The following is a 24,564-nucleotide window of genomic DNA, read 5'->3' as shown; positions in this document are numbered from 1 at the left end:
GAAACTTTATTGACTCCAGTAGTAATATTTTTTGTCGGTAATTTTTTCAAAGATGTTAAATTTGACAGACTTCTCAAAGGCAATGGGTCTAGTGCTTGTTTCACGGAAGCCTTTTGCAAATGCTCTGCCACAGGACAACTTTTATCTTTTGCCTTTGTTTTCAGGTTTGGCAAAAGCTCACAAGATGCCCCTATTGTGCATCCTTTGTGCCCTTTCCCATTCTTCTGAACAGTATGCTTACTGTGAATCTTTGAAGAGTCTTCCTTGCTCTCAGATTTGTTGGCTTCTACCTTAGCAATCTTTGGGATCTTAAAGGATAAACTAGCTCGAGTGTCTTGTCCACCGCCACAAGACTTCCTTGATGTACAACATGACAGCATTCCCTTATCTTGATGCAACTTATGATTGACTTCAGAGACTTTTTCCTTGACCAATTTATTTGGAGAACTTGCTGAAATATCTCTCTCAGACTGTATCATCATGAAAGAAGGATCAGATGAAACTTGCACTTGGAGAGATGAAAGTGGATTTTGTTTGGCTCTTGTTTTTGAATGGCAAGATGAACCAGAAGTAAAACCTCTTAACTTGCAAAAAAGTGGTGATGTTACTTTTAGGTTTTTAGCACCATGTACTTTCAAAATATCCTCTAACAGAACAAAGCAGGGTTTTACAAGTGGATGAGCATTATCACTTCTAACACATGTAAACTTTCTAGGTATGATCATGTGTTCCTTGCTGTCATGTTGCTCGAGCAGTCTTTGAGAGAACAAATGATGATGTGACATAGTGTTTGAGGTTGAATCAGCATTAGCAGATACCTTGAAAGTCATTTCCAGCATTATATTATTTTCAGGCTGATTGTTACCCAGACCACTGCTTATTTGATCTGAGGAAACACTAGTATCACAGTCAATGCTGTACAGTTTAACATTATCATCCTTTAAATAATGGACTACATAATGAATGCTTAAAAAATTATGAAATAGCAACAGATTGGTAGAGCAAAAATGGAGATCAACAGCTCTTCTCCTGGCAAATTTGAATCTGCTGCACTTTGGGACAGGCAGCAATGGAACCCCACTAAACCCTGCAGTACCCAGTTTGTCCACTTGTACAATCATGAAGTTCATAGTAAATTCTTCCATTATGTACCAGTCTGTCAGCCTCTCTGAGAATGAACACCTACTCCTCCCTTGATGTGCACGAGCACTAGTTTGAGAAGCATCCTCTGACAAAATACAACAGCTTCTTGTGAGTGACGCATGGAGCATTGCTGTAATTAGTGTGAGTCTGGATGGTTTGGACTGCAAAATAAAGATGTTTCTAAGTGATCCAGGGATGCACAGTAAATACCCATCACTGCTGAGTTTGAGTCTATCAAAGATGAATCTGTGCCTTTGGCTTTCAAGCACTCGAAGCATGGCTGGATCCGTTTAGCAATCTGTGTAGAGATGAAATACCCAATCTGTGAAGAAGCTACTGGAGTTGGATAAGACACAATACCAGATAGCGCCAGACGTTCTCCCTGAAGCTGAAGTGATGCATCTTCCAGCACTGGATCCTGGGGCTGATTATGGCAGAAACCCTGTCTGGGCACACAGGTGACACTGTCAGTGTTTTCAGAAGACTGACTAGTCATAAAAACATGTGCACGTTGACACGGAAAGTTTGATTTTGCTGTCGATGGAAATGATGAAGATGCCTTGCTTGACGCAACACGCAAAGAAGGCTGAAGCAATGAAAGAGGGATGTGGACAATTATGGATGGCTTGCTGACTGGAACAATGTTTCTTGAGCACACAATGGATGGTGAACTAGTCGTACTTGAAGTGACTGTATAGAGATTGTAAAAAAAAACAAAAAAAAACAAAAACAAAGTTAATTTAATACCACAAAAATCCAGTTATTATAACATTTAAAATATAGTCTGTTTATAGACAAATAAGCAATATCATTAAAAATAAAATAAGTCTCATTTTTTAAGTTGAAGTTTAAACACCATGCAAGAAAATAATCAGGCATGTTATTTATTTAGTTGTCTTATCTGACAAAACTTGGCAATTAACAATAGCAAGAACATCACTCAATAATAATAATGAACATTTTTATAGTGCTTTTCCAATGATTTGCTCAGAATCACTAACATAATCCACCAACACTTGAATGTCACTGGAATGCTCACTTCTACAACACACACAGACAAATGATTCCAAAGTAAGAGAATCTAATTATTTTTTGTTTTAATTTTATGAAATGTTACATTTTAAATAAGTTCTAAATAAGGGCACTTCTTTGATTTTGCTGTCCAGTAACTTGTAAGATACCCCGCAACTTTACTTTGTAATGTCAAAGTCCTTTGTTTGCATCTAATTATAAAGTAGATCTATTACTAAATCATTGTAATGCAAATTTACTGAAGTAGATGTTACTAATCTTATTGTGTTTGCATTTAATACTTTCTTACTATATTTTATTATTCCAAATAAAATGATAATGCACCATTTTCTTTTACAATTTGATGTTGACTAGGAAAAAAATTTGAGCAAGAACAAATCCAAACTGAACAACAAATGTAAAACCAAAATATGGAGACTTCCATCAGCATGCAGTGAGTGGAATCAAAAGTGCTCTGCGTTACATAAAATGAAAATAAAATACATTATACTTAAAAAATATTACTTGCTTAGCAGAATTGACTTTGCTGCTTCTGTGTAGGGTGTTAAACAAAACAATCTTTTAAGTATTTGATGTGCTGAAGAAAACAAGAGCCTGAGAAATGGTCAACATATACTGGCAACATACAACTCACCAGAAAATTAAATGTTTTCTATTGCCAATAGGGTGAAACTAATTTATATAAGCTCTCTAATTTAGACATTTTTAAAGGGTGCTCTTAAAATTTTTGCACTTTTAAACACTTGCATGCATTATAAATTAAGCGACAGTGTTTTGGTTCTCCATCATGTCACATTTATGTATTTAAGGTGTAAGAAGTACATCAGCCCCCATTTCCCTTTTTTTCTGTTATATTAACAGAGCTGAACTGAAGTTTATAATATAAACTATGGATCAATGATATTTTCAATCTTATTATTTCACAAACTTTGCCAAGACCATTTAAAAAATAATTATAAATCTCATATAATAAAAATCTCACAGACAATATTGAATGCATGAATTTAAAAGACATGCATAAAAATGGTGATTGAAAAAAAATGTTAACATATTTCTTTCCTTCTCACAAAATGAACTATCTCATTGTACATAACAGCTATTAAATGCATAATAATGCATGTTCTGTGTTGTGATAATGAAACATGCTTGATAAATTGGTGAGGGAAACAAAAGTGAATAATGAAAACAGTACTAATAATGATGGCCTGCAGTGTTTAACAATACCTGATCTGAAATGAATATAAAAGAAACAAATAGAAAATTGTGGGGAAAGAAAATAGATGATAAACATGATTAAAACTTAAAGACCACCCATCAAAAATCAACATCACATAGCTAAATCCATATTAAGAAAAACAGGATAACATAAAATAAAACCACCCTATTAAGACTGACTAGAATAAAAACCAAAAAAACAAAAAAAAAAAAAAAAAAAAAAAAAAAAAACCAACCAACCCAGGTGGTAACTAAGAGTGGTTTTAGCAGAAAAAAGAGCTTTCATTCCACAAATCATGACTTCAAACATCTGCAAATTCATTTATTTAACTACTGAAAATAAAGCTTTTTAAAACCCTATCACAGTGCTTTTATTTGCCCTTTTTTACTTTAGCTTTCATGTATACTGATTGCACTTGGTTAAAATAGAGGAACTAGCTCTCCAGGAAGAAGCACTCAATCAATACATGTGTCCTATGGTAGACAAAGAGGTTTGGAGCAAGAGAATGATGGAGAAGTGTAGCAGGTTTAGGCGATCTGAGAACAAAGTGTGCTGCAGAGTTCTGAACCTTCTGATGTTTATAAATATAACAAAATTTAACTCTTCCACGAATGTCTTCATATCTACAGCTCAATTGTGTTGATTCATTCATATTAAATGAGTTAATATTAACAACCCCTGTCTTGTTGCCCAGACTGATTAGATAATAGAAAGTAATTTTTGAATAAAAATGAGCTAGAAAACTGATTGTTTATATATTATTCTGTACTCAAATATGCTGAGAAAAGTAAGGTCTTTCTGATGTCTTTAAAATGTTCCTAAGCATATTCCTCTCTCCAATAACTGTATGGTGACACTCTGTCCAAACATTACCATATGAAAGAAACATTCATCCTTTAAAAACAGTATTTTAAGATGCCCATTCAATATGACAGAGATGATTGTGATGTTAATATTTTAAATGAAAAAAGACTTGTACTACTCCTGGGTTGAAATTCATGATAAACCTTTGAACACAGAACCCATTTACAGGCAGGTGGAACCTATAATCTTTTCTACTTCAATTATGGGCATGATATGTTTGCCCATCATGTACAGGGCCTACAGACTCAACCATTGTGCACCTATGGTACGTACCTGCACAAAACAGTTAATGGCTTGATCAATGTCACATGACCTGCAAGCTCAACAGCCTTGTATATCACTTAAAAACAAGGGTGCCATTCATTAGCTTCACAATTTATAAGCTCTTACGGCTTTTAAAGGGAGCCATACAAAATCTTAACAGTATTATCAAGAGGCTTATTGCTATTTATCGTTGCGTCGGTGACAAAAGCTAAGCCACAGCAGGACCAGAGTACTTATGATAAATTGAAGTTTATTCAATGTGCATAAAAATATTGTAGAGGGCCGGTAGTTCGGCGTTGTTGTTTGTTGTTGGCGGGATCTGCTGAGGCATGGCGAGAGAGGGTACTCGGCAGTGGTTGGCTAGGGTTTAAGCTGCTAATTTTTCCGACCATATAGGAGCATCACGGAGAGTTTACACTTCCGAGAGGCATATAAGGGCAGAGCTAAGACGAAATGAGAGAGCAGATGTCGGCAGATCAGAGAGAGAGAGAGCACAGGCATGTGACAGAGAAGAAACAGCCTTGACTTTCAGCGTCTCTGGCGATCATTGTACAAGCCCAAGTATTAAAAGCCTGCAGACTGTTCCTGCCTTTGTTCAAGTGTTGGAAGTTTGTTGTCACACCACAACCCCACCACTCGGCTATAATATGAACAAGAAATATTGTGACCAAGCAAAGAAAAAATCTGTCTTATTCCACCAAAACCAAATAAACCACTACCAAACTTCTTCACCAACCTTATAAGACTTACCTTTTAGGAGGTAAGGGAGGCCTGATGGAAGGTTTTCTTTCTAAAACCGAATTAAGGAAGTTTTTCATGTCATCTGCTGTGTCAATATCAGCAGAACTGGATCCTGTTGGCCGAAGCTTGTCCGTGGATGAATCTGCAGGTGACACTGGGAGAGGGAGATCTCTGACAGAGCGCGAAAATGAAAAACTTGCAGGATGGTAGGATGGTGACTTCAAAGTCAGTAATTTGTCTGAGGAAGCGCTTAACCTACGGCTGGGGATTCTATCTTGAAGAGGACTAGGAAAGGGACTTTCCTCCAGTTTGGGGCGTTTTGGGGATGGTTCATAAAGTGGTGCCACAGGTGTTGGTTTGTATTCTGGAATGTCTGGTGGCAAAGCATAGATGGATTTTGCTTTGGCAAAGGATTCCTTCGTGTACAGTGTGCTGGTCAGTAGGGATGGCCCTCTGCTGACCATGTCAATGGTGTCTGAATCTACTGACTTTTCTGGTGATGGTGCTGGGGATGCTGGGGCAGTTGTGGAGAACGTCCTGGTCTTTGGAGGGGCCATACCCTGTTGGTCATGGCTAGTTGAGGACGTTATTGTGTCATCCTGTTCCAAATCTCGATGAGAGTCTCTTGAGATTGACAATGGTGATGCAGACAACATACCAAAGCACTTAGGATGTTCCAGCCTACTAGAAGCAGGGGAACTGTTTCCAATTATGCCATCTTGGATCTGTCGCTGTGTGGCGAATGCCTCTTTCAAGCGGTTATAATCAACACAGGCTGCTGGTGGTATGGATGTCAAGAATCCTTCATCATACCCTGACAGCATGAAACTGGGAGACAGGGGCTGTTCCCTTGCTGACAGATCTGTAGAAAGACTGCGATGGAGTTTGTGAAGATTCAAGGCCAATGTTGGGACAGCAACATGTTCTCCAGTTTCTGTGAAATAGATTTAAAAACTATGCATTTTGGTTTGCAAGACTGCTAAAACAAATTCTGCCAATTCCATATTATATTCTGCTTCAATTTATATGTCTTTAAAATCTATTTTCACTCACTTTAAACAGCAATTTTTCTGTATCAAATAAAAAGACAAAACAGAATGTTTAATTAGTGTGATGGTATGCATAAAATCAAACATATTTCTTGAACTGCAAACAACTTTTGCCAATGCAGGTACCTCAAAAGTAAAGCAATGCAATTCATGAAATTTTAAGGATGAAGCCAAGTCATTTAATATTCTTCAACTAAATTATGAATTTATGAGGTCAAATTTTAAATGTTTAGAAGAATTGCCTTCACTCAAAAGGAAATTTTCAAAATTTGTGTATTAAGCCCCACTTATCTTCATGCCTTGTTACCACACCCATTAAAAAAAAAAAAAAAAAAAAAAAAGTTGTGTAAGGCAGATGTGTCCAACCTAAGCCGGTGAAGGTGCTTCATGCAGCCCGCTCATTTCAACTGGTGCTTAATTTCATTTTTAATGTTGGCATGATTCTGGCAAAACCACCATGTTCTGGCCTGTGAGATTTTATGTCATCCTAACCCTTGGGCAAGAAAAGGTTTGGCACCACTGGTGTAAGGTAACACCAGAGACAAAAAAGGGAGCTGGGTATAGTTTAACACAGAAGATCAGCATTTGCATTAACTGTTTTCAGTTTCACTCTTGCTGAATGGACAAATGACAGAACTTGCAACCCTACCTAAATTGTCAACACATCTGTGCCTCAGCCATCTACCTCTGGTTGTTTTTGCCAAATGAATGAAAAAAGCCCACAAGGATACACCAGACTTGTTCAAATGGAGTGGAATGTGGGAGAAAAAAATGCAGCAATCTACCTCCCTCACTACCTATTTCTTCCAATCTCCTACTTCACCAGCTAAAGGGGTCTTTTCTCATGCCAATGATGGGATTAGCTAGATCACATGTCTGGAAAACAGACCATTTGAGTTGCGCCTTCATTCCATGAACTCCTTTCACTCTCAAAATTTCTCATCGTATCTGAACCTATTTACTAGCCCTCTTACTTTTACTACAAGAAAATAAAGTATATCCTTATGGTGCTCATAAAAACTGAGTACACCAGCAACCATACAACGTATTTGTAAAGTTTTCCTACCTATGCCTTGACTAGATGACGGCTGTCGTCGGCTTGCACAAGTTGGACTAAGCAGCTCTGCATGTGCACAGAAAGCCACACCATTTTATTAACTTCTTCAGATAACTGTCAAATTCAACAATTACTGATCCTAAAATATTGGACAAGCACTGCATGAACTATTATCATTTTTTATTATTTATAATGGCGTTCTCAAAACCTCTCACTTTAAATATAATTTCATGATGACTTGAGTTTCCTGGCACAAAAATTCAAACGCAAGTACCACAATCCACAAGTTCACAATATAAAAAATTGTAACAAACAATAATAAAAAAAAAAGCAAAGCTAGAAAATCACCCAAAATATTTTACACCATGTCTTGAATGTAAGAAGATTATAAAAATAAACAAAGCTATAGAAAAATATAGAAAAGTGAAATAAACATAACATGTGGACTGTGGCAAGTAACCATTAGACTGGGCTAAAGTGCAATTTTCTGAATTTTGACCTGAAATGTGCACAAAATCTTACCCAGAAAGAGGGGTAAAAAACCCCACAAACAAACCAAGGCAAGGCTTCAGGCGAAGGATGAGAGTGATAAAAATGTAGCAATCCCACATAACAGTGCAAACAAGGAAAAGCATTAACATGAATGGTATACAAAACAAAATCACCTCATTTCTGAGAAAATGCAGAACGTGAGAAAGCAAGAATGAAAAATTCATTTAACACCTGTTAGCTTGGTTTCCTACTCCAAGAGGTAGAAGACAACAACAAGCATATCATGGAAAAGCCACCGATGGTGCTGCAGACTACACAGATGGGCTTACTTGCACCACTGGCAGCTGCAGGCACATCTAGCTCATCATTATCATCGACAGCTGTAACTTCAACTCCAAACACTGGCTGTGGATTTTGAATGGGTGTAGCCAAATACTGACAGCTCTTCTGAGCCTGTATGCTTCCTGTGGATTTATTCATAGGGGAAATTTAAGCATGACTTCTCCAAAAGTTGCAGCTTTAAGATGGCATCCATGATGATGCACTTGCTTGACAGGTGAACTTCATATACAAAGGGGATGATGGTGAATGGCAAGCAAGTATTTTTTGTGGGAATAAGTACTAAACACAGCTTACAACGATTCCAAGGGATTGATGGCAAATGGTTACAATGAATACATTGGTAGGGATGAACACTAGGGAAGCAAACACAACTTAGGATGGGGAGATAGAATAATGCAGAAATGCAGTACTTTTTTTGGGGGGTGGGGGTGGTAGGAATACTGATCGTACCTCTTCCTTATCATGACAGGCAAGAAAAAGCTCAATGGCAGGGTGTGTAATAAACACATGATGGAGGGAAAAGCTTCTGCTAAAACTATGGTTTAAGAATTTTTTGCTGGAAATGAGGAATGGCAATGCTCAAGGGTTGACCAGGATGACAAGTGAAATTTTTTCCCTAGTCAGCAACAAAAATAATGCTTAGGATAAAATCAACATCTCATGCCAACTCTTGAAGAAACGGGAGTAGAAAACAAAATATATGTGAATGTAAATTGCTGAACATAAAGAAAATGTAAAAAACTGAATTCCCACTCCCACCTGCCCACACAGTCAGCTCACTATCCCTGCGCAGAGAAGAGGACCTGAAAGTAGGTGAGGCATCAGGCATGGAGTGGACAGCTACGCTGAGAGGTGGAGACAGCAGACCAATGGTGCCCGGGACTAATCCGGCACTAGTGTTCACTGACAATGGACTTGGAGGGCAGGAGTCGTATTTTGCAGTACTGGCTGCCTGCACAGCTCTTCTGGCATAGATTTTTGTACACATAGCCTGTAGAAAAGAACTCTCAACATTCTTGCAGGTGCTCTTTGTTAAAAGTAAAGTGAACTCATGGCAACCAAGGAAAATAAAACCTACCGTCCTTTTTAACTATAATATTTGGCAGGACAGAGAGTCTTCAATCATGAAATATTTGCTCACCTTAACTCATTATAAATGGTTTGTCACGCCTGTGATGTACAGTTTTTCAAATAGAAATCCCTACTGAATAAACTAATAAGCATCACATCTCCTCACTCACACACACACAAAAATTTAAATTTTGGCAGAGTGCCACCTCTTTACATACAAGATGGCAAGGCATCAGGACGCTCAAACTAAGTATATCACATTAAACATGCTACAGGGTTTCCCCCAATCCCTTGATCATGAATAATAATTTTTTTACATCTGTGATATCTGATGTTTCAATGCTTACCATCAAAATAAATGAAAAATTCCTCTACAATAACATACAACTGATTGGTTTGTCTTTTTCTAAATGCTGTACCACACAACACAACGAACTTCACTCACGTGGACTCTTAAACTTGACTGAATGCCGAGACAGGAAAATGCAGTGAAGCATTACTGGATAGTGATGTGGCCTGGTCAAGCCTGAAAAATTGCATTGTATTTTCAATACTGCCATTATAGCCCTTACATATCTTTTTCACCTAAAGTGATGGTCCTCTTATCCCTACCTCTTTAGCTGTCCAAAGGAGGTCAAATATTTAGCAACTGGTAAACAAAATTTGTATGTAATATGCACCAAAAGCTGTTCTAGCTACACACTTTCTAATAAGAGCCAGGCAATATAAAAACAAACAAAGCCTGTCACCTCACAAAGATGAGACTTAACTGGATTATGATGTGTTATCACATTATGCATCATGACTACTATAACTTATGAAAGTATTCCAGAAGTTAATTGGTTGGTTGTGTTTTACACCAAGCCAACAACTAAGGCTATATCATGGCTAAAGAATATCAGAAGACTGCACATCTATGCACCCAGGACCATATGCATGTACATGTACTGTTTTCTTCTTACCTAGCTGGTAAGTGAGAGAACAATCAGGTACCATCAGCATGATTGTATCCATGTCTGGCTTGATAACAGCCATCTGAAACAAATTTTTTGCATATCACAGAAATCTGGAAGATAATCGAAAACAATTTTTGAAGAAATCCAACAAATAAAAGGTTTTTACATGTTCCTTTCCAATCATCAATCTCCTCCACAATGTTCGGAAAGTTTTATTGCAATGATAATTTCATAGGAAATGCAAACATTCTTGCTCTCTGCTGATGTACAAAAAGACCCAGGACCAGTGTACATACTTACCCTATCTTTTATACAACTTTAGAAAACATGTTTACAAAAAATATGGTAAAATTTTCTTTCTAACAAAATCTTTCTCAGACATATGACATCTATGTTATGAGTAAGCACTTTTAAAAATTTGTATGCACCCACTCCTATGTTTTTAACTTACTGTGTTTGTTTTGCCCAGATGGTTCATGAGCTTCTGGAAGAGAGCTTTGCTGTCTGGCCTAGGCCTCAGCTCTGCCACGTTTATGTAGAACCCCTTCCAATACACTTCCCCATTCTTCCGCAAGCAAGTTAGCTCACCAAAGTAACGTTCTGCAGCTGCTGCCATGTCACATGAGTGATGCAAGTCTAGAATTCGAGCCTCTGCCAATGGAAAATATGATTAGCATCTGCAAAACATGATTAATTTGATGTTTTCTTTTAAAAAAAAAATGCAGAGACAGAAAATAAAGCATTTGCTTGGATATGTCCCTTCAGCTTACATTATCAAAAAAAAAAAAAAAAAAATTCTTTTGATCACAAAGCATCCACCACAAACCATTAACTCCGTAGCAAGCCTCATCCTTAGCCCAAAAGAGGCAAAAATAAACAAAATAAGAGGTTCATGTTGACAATCCAATCAAATGCTACTTACAAACGAGCTGGTTTGTAAATGCATGCGGTAGCCACCATCTTGACCTGACAGTCCAGAGCATCTCTTACTTTTAGACGCCCACACCATATTACATATTCAGGATCTTCTGCTTCCTTGGGTGAAGACATGATCATCCGGAGGGAAGGTGCTGAAGTGGCTGCTATTTTGGGACTGCTGATGAAAGTGTAAACATCGTATTTAAATGATATGCATGTTCATTTTGTTACAGTCAACAAGATAAACCAACACTGAAATAGCTTAATGAACTTTTGCTTAACATTTTAAATTACATTCATGTAACAAAGCTGACACATGCCACCCAGAAAGAAGCAAGATATACATGTTGCTGCAAACTGATTAGCTTGTGTTTCCAAGCCAAGAAATGGTAGTCAGCACTACCAACAATCAGTAATCAAAAAATGTTAACACAAATCCCTTACTTTTACATCAAATGCAGACTACAAATCAAACCAAAGGCAAAATTTCACCTGTTACAAATTAATACCAGAACTCTGATCTGATAAGAACATAACTAATCTAGCCAATATAGCAGGAAATTTATGCCATCAACTTTCACACATGTATCAAGGAGGAAAGTAGAACCTGATATTGCTAAGTCTTGATCTATTATAAAATTGCAACAAAACTAATGTTTAACCTAATTTATTTTAACAAAACAACCTCAATGTATCTTATGTGACCCAAATAGGCCAGCTACTTCACTAAGTAGAGGGGGAGGGGAGGATATTCAATGGGTTAAGATATTATTCCCCAAGAAAACTACCTCATTAAGACAGGCGTATCAGGTGTTTTGACAGTAGGTGATACTTCCTTATAGCGATAAAGAATTACTGCAAATGGCAGCACATGGCGAGGATATGGCTCCACATTCAGGTCTCCATATTCATACAGATAAATCTGAAATGATGTCAGTGAGTGAACATCTGAGCTATTTATGATGAAATGTCGATCACAAGTACTGCCAACTAGTAACTACCGCATTTTAATAAAATCATGAAATTCCTTAATTAAGTCCATTTAAAGTCACCAAAAACTCGTGCTGCGCCTCTCAATAATCAACATTTCCTATTGCACAATAACATGCAAAATCACCTTAAACAGCTGTGCAAGACATTTTCTTTTAAAAAGAGGACAAAAAAGTCAAATAAATTTTTTCATTTGTCATCAAATGTCAGCAATTATTTTGCATGCATAAAGCAGTTTTGACCAAGACATCAAGATCATGATTATACAGATGAATGAATGGTGATGTCTATTTTATTTCTGCGATGGGTTGATAAAACCCTAAAACTCTTTATAGAGGTCTAACCAATTCCACCATCCCCACACAACTTTAACTGGGATATGAAAACCCCTTGCATCTTATGGATAAAAATATAATGAAAAGACAAGAGAGATATTACCTGGTTGGACTCAAATAACTGAAGATGGCTTGAAGGAACAAGGTCACTGTTGGTTTTGGCAACATGACTATCATGATTTGGAGTTGGTTCCAAGTAGGTTCCTGTTCTGTTCTCTACAACTGCCTTCACACGCCCCTTTGAAAAAAGTATTGATCAATATTTAAAAATTGGATAAGAGAAATCTGTTATTTAGCTAAGATCTGTTTTTTAAAATAATTTTCCACTAAAAGTTCTTTTTTCCATTTAAAATCCCCATAAAATGTTGAGACATGAAAGCATAGAAAGATATTTCTACTATTAAAACCAATAATCTTCTTACTACTTATTTTACTTAGTAACCTATTTGCTACTTGTGCCTCTTTGTAACCTTACTGTGATAACAATGACATTCTTATTATTCTCTTTCTTCAAGACTTACCCAACAACATAACCTCAGGAGATAGAAGGCTCTGTTTTTTATTTAACAATCAAACATCAGCTAAGCCAATACAGTGTTTTTAACCAACACTCAACCCCTGCTAAAACAAAACAAAAAACCAACCAACCAGCCAACCAAAAAACAGGAGGATGGTAGGGCTTCAACATCACGTCATCTGGTAAGTCTCAAAAAAAAAAAAAAATAAAAAAAAGTAAAAATAAAATAAAAAAAAAAGGAGAGAAGAAAATTTACAATATAAAAATTCTTTTTTCTTTGGCCTCACCAGATGACATGACCACAGAATAAGAGAAGCAAAACAATCCACCTAAGTCAAGGCATGCTGTGCCATGGAAACTGGGCCCAAAAAATGCCAAAGGAGCAGTGTGTGTGTGTGTGGAAAGGTTTCTCAAACAATAATAACAATTTGTATAGCGCATTTCCTCACATGAAGGCGAGCTTGATGCGCTTCACAAAAGACTAGGGGCTGTGGGTTAAGCAGCTTCAAATACTTGGGAGCGACCCTCTCCAAGGATGGTAGTTCCGTATCAGATATCCGCATCAGGATTGCAACTGCAGCAATGGCTAAGCTAGATAAGATCTGGTATGGCCATAAGATAAGGTTCACAACCAAGTACAATCTGTACAAATCCCTGGTACTGCTAATCCTGCTCTATGGATTTGGCACCTACTCCCAAAAACAAAAAGAAGCTAGGCATTTGAGAACAAGTGCTTGAGGAGGCTGCTCCAGATCTCATACAAAGAAGACGGAACAAATTATTTTGTATGAAACAAGATTTCCACACTCGCAGGACACCAGGAACTTCTACTTTCAACCGTCAGGTGATGTAAGCTGGAATTCTTTAGTCATGTGACCCAACATGACATCTTGTTGAAGAATATTCTTCGGCACCTTGGAGGGTAGTCGACCATGCAGTGGCCAGAGGAAGAATTGGTTTATGACCGTCAAAGACTCGACTGGTTGTCATGTACAGGATGTGCTCACTATTGCCCAAAAGAGGAAAGAGTGGCAAGCCCCATCAGCTGCCATATCTACCTGTGTACTCCTCCTAAAGACAAGTGTCGGTCAAGGGATGACTGACCGACTCCGACGCAACACATTTGACAGTGGTCAGTATCATGCAGTCTATGTATCATCTACACAACCAGTCCTTCTTTTCAATCTCCCTTTCCTATACTTACCAGCAATTCGGAATTTGTATACAGTGCATTCTATTGTCCCTTTGTTCCAATGAACTTATCTATCAAAAAGAAATTATTAATTCTTAACATATGAAGGTGTACAACTCACCTTCATTATCTTAAACATCAGCAATCTGCCTGAAGTGCGTTCAGGAAAAGGTCCAGGGCGAATGATATCCACAAATCGGCAAAGCTGAACACCTGTCAAATATTTATTTTCAATAATTACATTAGTTTTATTAAAAACAGTGTGCTGGTCAGTCAAAAATTTCTATGATTTGTTAAATACCATTACATTGAAATAGTTGTGAAACAATTATAATTTGTGGCTGTATTAGATTGAGAATGACTTTTAAAATAGCCAAAAGCAAACTTCCACCCTTTTCACCTTTTACCAAAAACAATAAAACATTTTTTAAAAACTACTATCAGTGACTTTACATGGAACTATTTACCCATTGCTGGATGCCCAATAGTACAAGTAGTCACATTTCCAACACGCAATCCCTCCTTGCATATTTTTTCAACCTAAGAAAAATAATAAATTTTCCAATTAGTATATTTTATTGGGAAGTGAAACATGACAGATGAAATGCCATTTAGTGATTTCCTGTTGAGTTAATTGCAAAAGTGATTTGCCAAGACTAAAAGAGGCAACCATATTGATTTCAGATGGATTCAATTAGAATAATGGAACCCCCATGGAGAGGACCGACTTCATCTTTAAGCTACAAAGGGCAAGAAAGTGGAGTGATCGTGTTAAGTATGCAGATATAAAACTCTGATTATTCCTGCTGGACAAATTAACATTATACTTAATGGACTGATCTCATATACCATTGTTCCTGTACTAAAACTGGTTTATCAACTGGCTATGCCATGGTAACTGTGGATCTGACTATGGGTCCTCCATATTTTATAAGTCCAGCATTGTCTTTTCTAACTACTGCTTTATGCTTAAATCTTTCTGCAAATGGCCTTTTATCTATTTATTCATTTTAATTTGGCCTTTAAAATTTTGTGTTTTTCTCTTTTGTGTTCTAATCTAGGGCTGTCTGTTGTTCGGGTTTTTTTTCCCTAAGATATTTACACAAGGTCTTCTAAAACTATTGATGTCTTTCAAAAGAGTAGACACATGCAAGAGAAAATTACAGACGAATATTCTGCAATGCTCTTGGCATGCTTGCTATCCATCCCGGTCTGATATTTTTGTGTCATTATCCTGCAATGACCCTTCCTCGTATGCAAATCTCAAGTAAAAGAAAGTGCTGACAGAGGAATCTGGTTTTAAACATATTTAGTATGGGAATGTATAATTACTTACATAAGAAAAAGAGAGTAATGCATGCAAACAAAGAAAGGCGAAAGGTGCAAACAGATTTCTTTAAAAAAAAAAAAAAAAAAACAGAACCTACCTGCCGGTCACTCTCCACAAACAGGAAAGCATAGCTGTCTGCCATCTCCCTCTCTGTATATCCATTCTGCCGCATTTCTTTCCTTTTCTGGAGATACTGTAAAAGCCACAGGCGAAACAACCTTATCTGATTTTGTACTATCTTAATAGTATAAATAGCTGTTCCTTACTAACATGTAAAAGATGAATGCTATATATATATAAAAAACCAATACAACAGATAATGAGTGTATTTATGTAATTACATATTTGATAAAAAAGAGGTATACTTTATATTCGATTAGGAAGCATAGCAGCTCTGATTTGTTATTACTTATCTTGCAAAGAAGCCTTTAGGTTTATAAGGTTAAAGTTGAGGACCTTTTAAGACAAGTACAATGCAGTACATTTGGACTACTAATATGAAAACATAGCAGCAGCAAAAACAAGCCTTTTGAAATGGACCATACCATCTGCGTTCTCTCTGCATTATGGACAACTTGCACTCTTTGAAAAGTAAATTTAGCTGAAGATGATGGAAAGCGGTAGCATTTTGTCAGCGCAGGCAATATTTCCTGTTGAAATTCATGAGATTCCAGTGGTATCTCAGTAAGTAAATCTGTAAAACAAGTGTTATATAAACAGTAGCATCAGTTTGGCATCCTTGTGAAACTGTGCATATACAAATGAGCATAACGAAACTTTGAACACTCGATAACAGCCCCAGACAATTTGTAAATGCAGCCCTTATATGATGAAGGCTAATTCTGGAATGGACTGATAGTGAGAACATGTATTAAACTAATTACACCATCAACAGGCATCAATTGAGCACTGACAAATCAGTCATTATCATTCACATAAAAATACCTTATCTTATTTTAGTTATAAAAATAGAAGAGCCACACAGAAAAGATTAATTTTGAGTAAAGTATTTTACAAATTCTTCCTTTCTCTATAGAGCTACTACTAATTATTTCTCTCTGAGATGTCATATCTTATTTAACCCTCCGTCTCACACAATCTGCATGCATTTACCAAAAAATGCTGCTTGAAATTTATGGTAACCACAAAGGTAGAACCTCAATTTGGGCCAGACCAGAAAAAGAATGTAGAATTAGGGGTATGGGTTATGACTATGTTATTTCCTGATTCACATGGTGTAAGTCTATGTTATGTGAAAAGTTGTTCTAACATATAATATTAATCCTTATCAATGAGGAATTATAACACTACTCTAATTGGAACAAAGCTGACTGAGGGTGGCCTGCTGTCAACATTCTATTCCATGAATATATCACAACAATACTAGGCAGTGCTTTAAATTTTGTGACATGACTTTACAATGCTCTAGCCAGGACTCAGCAATACCTCAGACTGCTCTATAGAAGCAAGAATAAATGGTCTTGGTGCACTTTAATCCAAAATAGTAATCATTAAGGAGGTACGATACACCACTTCAAGAAATTCACTTTGCACTTTATCCTTGACAAGAGTAGATAACATTGTATTGTCCACCCAGAAAATAGAGGTATAAAACATCATAAATGGACATGAAAGATAACTTGACTTGCACAATACAAATGCTACCACAGTGATTTTCATAGCCCTGCTCAGCATTTCTACTGCAGTGTAGGCCAAATATATCCTCCCCTGCTGCCCCACCCACCATATCAAATTATGATTGAAGAGCTATGATAAACTCAATACTCTGAAATTTGACAGCACTTTATCTAACATTTCAATTCAAATGATCAGAAGGCAAAAATATTTTTTATTACTTCCACTGTTAACTATTACCAGCAACTGAATTAATCAACTTTATCACTTTTTTCCCTCCTACCCACATGCCACCCCCAACGATCAACCAAAATCTGCAAGCGGATGCTCCGTTTCTGACTAGTTCAAATATAGCCCCATTCTTATTAAACCTTTGCGGTATTTCCACATATCTTACACAATCTTCTACGCAAAACTTCAAAATTCAATAACACTTCATTTTGCTGAACTCTTTAACAATTAGGCAGTGTAGCAAACTACAGCTGGAAAGCAAGCATATCATCATTTTAAGCAAGGGCGGCGCAGCGTTTGAGACAACACCCACTACAAACCTTGCTGATTTCGCTTGAGCTTTGGTATTGTAAACGATGACGAGTTTTCGTGTCTTTCGTGGCGTAGATCGGAAACAAGCTGGTTGTTTCCTGGTACCTTCGCGCCATCTTTGTTTTCAAAACCGCTGACAGAGTTGTTTACTGCAGTGCGAGGGATATCAGCAGTACCAACGGTCCTAATACTCGGCCTTCTTTCGTGTTCATTTTCTGAACCTGTGGAGCTTCTTGGCGATCTCTTATTGAAAATATCGAACAAATTGGCCATTTATTTTGTAATCCGCGGTCTTCTTCATTCCTTTCTCTTTCGTATCTTTTGGCTACAGTTTCGCACGTGAAACGCCTTATGCGCATGTCCAAAGAAGGGACCTAATCTTGATATTTGCGCGTTCCGAAGGACGGTTGTGAGTCATGCAAGAAGATCGCCCGAGAGCAAAATTAGTTTATAGCTGAAAATGATTAAAATAACTACAGAAATATTTACTAATGGTGTTTTATGATATATGTAACAATATATTGGTCGCATCATATGATACAGTGTCCAAGCAGACGACAAGGCGAACGCTTGCGTTTTTTTTATAAAAAAAGAAAACAGTTATTTCCCTTGATCATGTTATTTGAAATGGATATTTTACCATTTGTACTAACACAGCGAAGATAATATTGCATACTTTTAGAATAAAAACGCTACAATGTAATAACTGCAATTAATCTGTACACACAGCTCCTGTTTACGGATGCCTGTGGTCTAGCTGTTCTTATGTGACGTCACAATAGGTAAAGTCAGTTCGATAAGTCATAGCAATTACTATTGTTGGGCGTGGACGTGCCGAAGCGTGACCGAAGATAATTTGTAGTAGCATTAACTGGTATTATACTTGTTCAAGTAAACAATATTTTTCTTACTAAATAATCGTTCTAGATGTGCAAACGCCTAAGACTACTTTATCAGACTGGCATGAATTTATAAATCCAAACTGGCGCTTATTCAGCGGCCCAGCCCTGTGACAACACCTAGCGTCCAATGAAAAGACACCTGTCAACCAGACGGTTTCCGGTTACGACCCGATAGAGGATTTGTTTGTGGCTGATTTTGGCAGAAATAACTGCCTACCTGAAATACTTTGCGGTTTATAGCTGTGTTTAAAATCGGTGGTGTTAGACAAAGACTGCGACAGGAGTGCGGGAACAGTACTTGGTAACCTGTAATAGGTATGACTGCGATTTGTGATTTCACCTGACCCCGATACGGAAGTGGCGACAGAGAAATCACGCGAATTGCAGTTTTCAGACATTTTGTGCGTGTCAGTGTACAGATTTCACAAGCGGCCACATAATGTCCAAAAAAGATCGACGAAAAGTGTTAGCACAGATCTGGGGTACACCTACGAGTAGAGACATCGATATTATAGACGAAGGGAAGCAAATCGTAGTGGCGTCATCTTCCAGCGGTATTATTCCATGGTGGCTACACATTTTTCAAGCTGTGTACCCAAACATCAAGTACCTAGAGAAAGGCGAGATAATTAAGCTCAAACCAACAGTTGACGTGACTGTTAAGCTCAACAAAACCACCAGATTAATGAGAATTTCTGGTAAGAATCACTGGCCTTGGTTTGTGGACAACTTCGAGAGGCTTCTGGAGCAAGGAAACGAAGAAGCAGAGAGACTGAGCGATGCTCCATCATCAGAGAATTCTGTCACCCGTTATCTTCAGCTAGACAAAGACGATGAATTGGTAAGAGAATTCGGTACTCATCATTAGATTATTTTTAAATTTAGGGCCAGTGCTAGGCTGCTTTACACGGGTCCGGTCATTTCGCCCCAGTCGTAACGCCGAAATCAATTTGTCTCAGCATAGGGATATATATAAGTTCGTGGTCCCAGCTTTGTCCATTTCGTCCCAAGACCGATCAGATTGATCAAAACTCTCCCTTTCCACATCCGCCACTATTAAATCCTTTAAACGTGCACGGAAAACGTACCTTTTCCGTAAACATTACTCCTAACACCCTTTCACACAATGCTAAGTGTTTTTTCACACCCTTTCCTTTTGCTATATCATGTTACTCTCAGTTCTTGTTCTTTGGTTCTCTTTGCATTCTGTATTTGAGTTTTTTCTTCATTAGTACTGTTGTTCATAGTTCATATATTGTTTGTTTTCCTGTCCGTTTATATGCTGTCCATGTTTCATTCTTGTTCTTAGGCGTTAAAGCATGGTCCTTAGAAGTGTGGGCATGCGCTTTACAAATTTTGCATTTATTATTATCATAGTCAGAAGCTGCTCCCAGGGTAAATAGTTCATTCGAAAAACTAATTGAAGCTGCAAATGTTTCCTTCTACACCACAGTTTCATCAGAGAATGGATCTAATAGGAATTTGTTTTTTTTTTTTTGGGAGGGGGGGTTGCTACTCATTGGGTTGTCTGCAGAATGCCAGCAAACTGCAAGAAGAACTATCATGGCAAGATAAAGGAGGCAGGTGGTGGGAAGTCACAGTGAGGTGTTGTATGGATGAAAACGGTGTGATGCAAATAAAAAATGAGCAATCCAGATAAGTGGTAAATGCACACAAAGAGTACAGATCAAGAGGAGACTTAGGTCTACAAACAAGACCAAAGTGAGAGAGCATCCCCTCAAGCCAATTAGGCAAAGGGACATCTCTCTACATCTTGAAAGTGGGGTTATAATATGCCTTCTACATGTGTAACTTATCTTTCCCTAAGAGTCTACTTTCTGACCCTAAAAATGAAAATTAGATTCCGGTGTTCGGATCTCATCTCTGATACTCCTCTCTGCTTGTTTGCAGTTTTGTGGCTTTTTCCAGGGCCAGTATCCTTTGTATACATGTGTTGAAATGAGAGAAGGGAAGTGAGTGTGAATGATACCATTTATGTGCTTGTGCACCTTTGTATATGTGGGTGTTTATGGAAGTGCTTTGAGTCTGCCTTCGATTACAGGAAAAGATGTTATAGAAATGAATAATTTCTACAATTTTATTTTGACCCCTCTCTCCCATCTTGTAATAAACTAGACTATGACAGTGGCTATTTCATCCTTGCTATCAACTGTAATTTTACATGCATAAAGACATGCTGTTATTAATTAAAGTGGTTTTTAAGCATCAAGGATCAAGATTAGAATATTATCAACGCATACATTGCTTGTATTTTTGTTTCTTTTCTGGCTGGTTAATAAAACCCCCAACAATTTTAACTGGGGGGTTTAGAACTTCTCATATTATTCAGAAATGATGTAATAATAATATAATAATGGAAATGATTTAATAAATGTAAACAGTAAAAAGTGCTTAAAACAAATTTGCATTTCTCTTATAATTAGAGTTACATGACTGCTAAAATAGAAATGGCTTAGAATTGCTGGTAGTATTAGAACCTTCATTGATCATAATGTATAAATTAAATGTGTATTTTATTCCCATCCACCAATAACTAAAATTAGCAGGAATTTTGATCCATATATATATATTCTCCTTGTGTATTGTTATTTCTAGTTGTGTAGGTCTTGAGTTGCAGATACATTGCCAGCATGTCATTATCATACATACATGTAATAGCAGCTACATTTTACATTATTTGAAAAATGTTTTATGGGCTTTTGCAGGTTCAGGACCTGTTGGACCAGATCCCAGAAGGTGGTGGTATAATGCAAAATGACTTTATTATGCGAGTCTGGAAAGCATTACTAGATGACTGGTTTGGTGTTGGAGCAGCAGTATTTGTTGTTACACCTAGCATTGACTCGGAGCGTCTCTTTCAAATGCTGCTGCTGATGTTAAGAAACAAAGGGACAGGTTTTTCAGTGACACTGGTTACACCTGCCAAGTCTGCTACTGGAGAAAAATTTTCCAAAGTATGTAAACTAAAGCATTTTTTTTTTTGGGGGGGGGGGGGGAACTCATTTTCCAACGTTAAAAGGTGTTCTTAAATGTTAGGTTATAATTCTCTTTTTAGAGTTATACAAAAAGTTTGAAAATTCGGTTAATTATTATTATTATTTTTTTAAGTCTTTGATATTACACAACCTTAAATTTTGTTTAGAACCATTTATGCAGCAAAAACACTTCTCTAGCTTTTATGCATCTATTCTTACAGTAGTTTGAAGACAGAAGTACTATACTAAACTTTTATACCAAAATATAGATAACATCTTTTTTAGGAAATGGCAAGATTATAGCTGTATTCAGTGTATAGCTGTCTTTCCAAACTGCATTAATCAGTTTCTGCCTTTCTCCCCTCAACTGACTGCTGTGATTTTCTGATTAACTTTTAGATATTTGTAAACGTGTTAGCTTAAGTATCATTCACAAAACCTACCTGAATAACAGCAATACTTTTCTTAATTTTATAAATTTGACCACCATCTTTATGACTATGCTATGTGCTGCAAGTATGGAGGATGCTGTGGAACATTAATAAAATGAGAATTGGGTAACAAACAGGACAAAACTGCATGTTTATGCATTCTGAAGGCTTTGTTTCTCTACATACTGTCTTCAGCCACCAATTGTTATGCACTTTAGGGCACACTTTTTTTAGTCTAATAATCTGCTGCATGAATAGCTTTGTTCTCTGTTCTTTCTGAAGGTGATGGACCTGACAAAGCGACGAATGAAGGAAGTTAAGGTCACGACACCAGCTGGGCACCAAAAGCACCTGCTGTCAGAGGTTAAAATGCAGTGGGTTCTGGACACAGTTAAAGTCATCCATGAAGAATTCTCCACCAATTTTATTGCTGCTTACAAAGATGATGAAGCTGAGGTGCTGACAACGACAGCATATTTCCACAAATCTCACTTTCATTTTAATCAAAAGGACAATGTCTGCTACAACCGTCTCCCAACTCGTGACCTTAAACGAAACTATCTGCTTCCTCTAAACATCACAAGCAACATCATATAGAGCAGCTGTATTTGTACTTCATATTCCAGGTTATCAGGCTGCGGAGACACAACTGTTGAAGCATGCTGTCAAAAATTGTACATAAACTAGAACTAGTGAGCAATATGGTGGCCTGTTCTCGTTTGAACACAAAAACTTGAACAGTTTATTTTGGTCAGAGGTCAGGTTGTTGCCACTCTTCATTGCAATGAGTTGGTTGTTGCATTCCCCATTTATGTACACCAGAGTAGGAATGCACTGTTGACAGAATAACCTTAGAGTATTCTTATCGACACCATTTAAGACCATTACAAATTATTAAGATAAAAGGAGATACTGATTAAAGACTCTTTTGTATTGCTTGTTTTATTTATACTTAATAAGAGGATGGGCAAACTAGGTTTTATGCCTTAAGACTTCCAGGGAACAAGGTTTTTTCCTTCTGTAAACAGTACAGTTCCACCATTTACCAGAGCACTAGAAGCAGAATAACATGGTAGGAAAAAAAAGACATTAATTCTATGGTCAATATATTAGATATTGTGCTAGTAGGAATACATTGCAGTATTTTAAACTTTATGTTTAGCTTGTCTCATTTTAAAGCTTAAATCCGCGGTTCTCAAACAGTGGGGTGCACGACATGTTTAGAAGGGGGTGCGAAGGTGGTCATTTTTTAAAAGTTTCTTATACCGGTATTAGTGAAATTAGCTTACACTGCTGGCTAAAGGGGGCACACGGACGTACCTTTGCTCATCAGGGGGTCGTCACAAGTAAAAGGTTGAGAACCGTTGGCTTAAATGATAATTTTTGTGAGCATGTGTTGAAGCATGTATGTTCTTGCGCATTGTATTTTCTTTTTGTGTAAATATAAGAGGTTGTGAATGTTACACTGACTACACTGTTTCCGTTTGCACGTTTGTGATTGTATTTAATCTGATGAGATAATTTTATATGCACTTTCATGGTGAAGACAAGCATACAGTCTTGGAAACAAGGACTAACATGAACAATTTTTAACTTTTTTGATAAATTTAGGGAAAAATTAAAACATAATATTTGATAATCACACACTGAGCAACAGTTATCTGTAACCTTAATATTATCAATTTGTTTTGAAAATATGGTGCTTGAAATATGGTAAAGTTAAAGAAATTGAAACTATCACATAAGTTGTGTTGATTATTGTGCCTTATGGAAGCCGTATAGAAATAATTGTCAGAAATCAGAAATGAATGTTGTTTTCAGTTCTATTTTTTAATTTAAACATTCTTGTTTCATGTTGTGAGCAGGATGCTGCACTTGTAAATATAAAATATTTTGTGTAAGCCTTCACCTTATTTTGATTCCTGCCTGCTTTTAGAAACTATATCCTGTTACAATTGATTTGTGCAATCAAACTAAAGACATTTTCAGCTGTGGAGGAGGGCAGGCACACATTATTGCTGCAACTATTTCAGAATTAAAGGCCTTTATTTTGATTTTGTCCTTCTGTTTACAATATAAGCAAATAGTGCAGTTAGCATACATACATGCACCAATCAGAATATGACATTAGTTGAGACTGTCATTAAAAAGATGAGAAATTTATGCATTGAAAGACTGTTACTAAATTTCCTTTATTTTGGAAAATGTAGAAACCTTTTATTCTCCAGCAGATTTATACTTTAAAATTTGTTACAGCTACATATCATTACATTGCTGTGAACCATCTTTACAATGGCAGTAGAACAAACTGGAAACACTTCACCCATCTTTCTTGCTGGAACCTTCACATGACAGGCAGTACATCACATTGCAGAAAATTTATCAACCCCAAAATGTTAGCACAGTTCAAGAGAATGTTGGCTATATAGATCACAATTAAGACCATAGAGAAAATTATGATATGAGCAAAACTGCATCAAAGAAAATGTAACATTTTGTAATGTTAGAGGGCGACTTGCATCAGCATCATGTGTTAAAACTTTTTTTT

The 24,564-nt window shown here is 36.9% G+C and overlaps 2 protein-coding genes across 5 annotated transcripts; one reads left to right on the top strand and one right to left on the bottom strand.

Moving 5' to 3' along the window:
* Positions 1-1,697: 1,697 nt before the first annotated feature.
* Positions 1,698-18,054, bottom strand: LOC112571666 (protein TASOR-like). Of its 4 annotated transcripts, XM_025250848.1 has the most exons (11): positions 17,696-18,054; positions 16,055-16,203; positions 15,607-15,702; positions 14,647-14,719; positions 14,301-14,392; positions 12,574-12,708; positions 11,934-12,067; positions 11,150-11,323; positions 10,679-10,878; positions 10,234-10,306; positions 9,716-9,797 (listed from the first exon to the last, which is right to left on the bottom strand). In XM_025250848.1, the coding sequence occupies exons 1-9, from the start codon at positions 17,958-17,960 to the stop codon at positions 10,845-10,847; spliced, it is 1,152 nt and encodes a 383-aa protein (XP_025106633.1). In that variant the 5' UTR covers positions 17,961-18,054; the 3' UTR covers positions 9,716-9,797; positions 10,234-10,306; positions 10,679-10,844. The 4 variants fall into 4 exon arrangements, with proteins under 4 accessions (XP_025106632.1, XP_025106630.1, XP_025106631.1 ...); XM_025250846.1 differs by lacking the exons at positions 11,150-11,323; positions 11,934-12,067; positions 12,574-12,708; ... (3 more) ...; positions 16,055-16,203; positions 17,696-18,054 and adding exons at positions 1,849-2,707; positions 3,400-3,404; positions 5,270-6,194; positions 7,376-7,432; positions 8,960-9,191 and having other exon boundaries at positions 9,717-9,797; positions 10,679-10,840; XM_025250847.1 differs by lacking the exons at positions 11,150-11,323; positions 11,934-12,067; positions 12,574-12,708; ... (3 more) ...; positions 16,055-16,203; positions 17,696-18,054 and adding exons at positions 1,698-1,833; positions 5,270-6,194; positions 7,376-7,432; positions 8,960-9,191 and having other exon boundaries at positions 9,717-9,797; positions 10,679-10,840.
* A 478-nt stretch (positions 18,055-18,532) lies between these two features.
* LOC112571667 lies at positions 18,533-24,177 on the top strand. The gene is made up of 3 exons (XM_025250849.1): positions 18,533-19,430; positions 21,316-21,564; positions 22,299-24,177. Exons 1-3 carry the CDS (start codon positions 19,029-19,031, stop codon positions 22,611-22,613), a joined length of 966 nt encoding a protein of 321 aa, XP_025106634.1. The 5' UTR covers positions 18,533-19,028; the 3' UTR covers positions 22,614-24,177.
* Positions 24,178-24,564: the final 387 nt, after the last annotated feature.

Source organism: Pomacea canaliculata, linkage group LG9, assembly GCF_003073045.1.
Source record: "Pomacea canaliculata isolate SZHN2017 linkage group LG9, ASM307304v1, whole genome shotgun sequence".
Taxonomy (NCBI): domain Eukaryota; kingdom Metazoa; phylum Mollusca; class Gastropoda; order Architaenioglossa; family Ampullariidae; genus Pomacea; species Pomacea canaliculata.
Note: the sequence above shows the minus strand (reverse complement) of the source record. Positions and strands in the feature narration are given on the sequence as shown.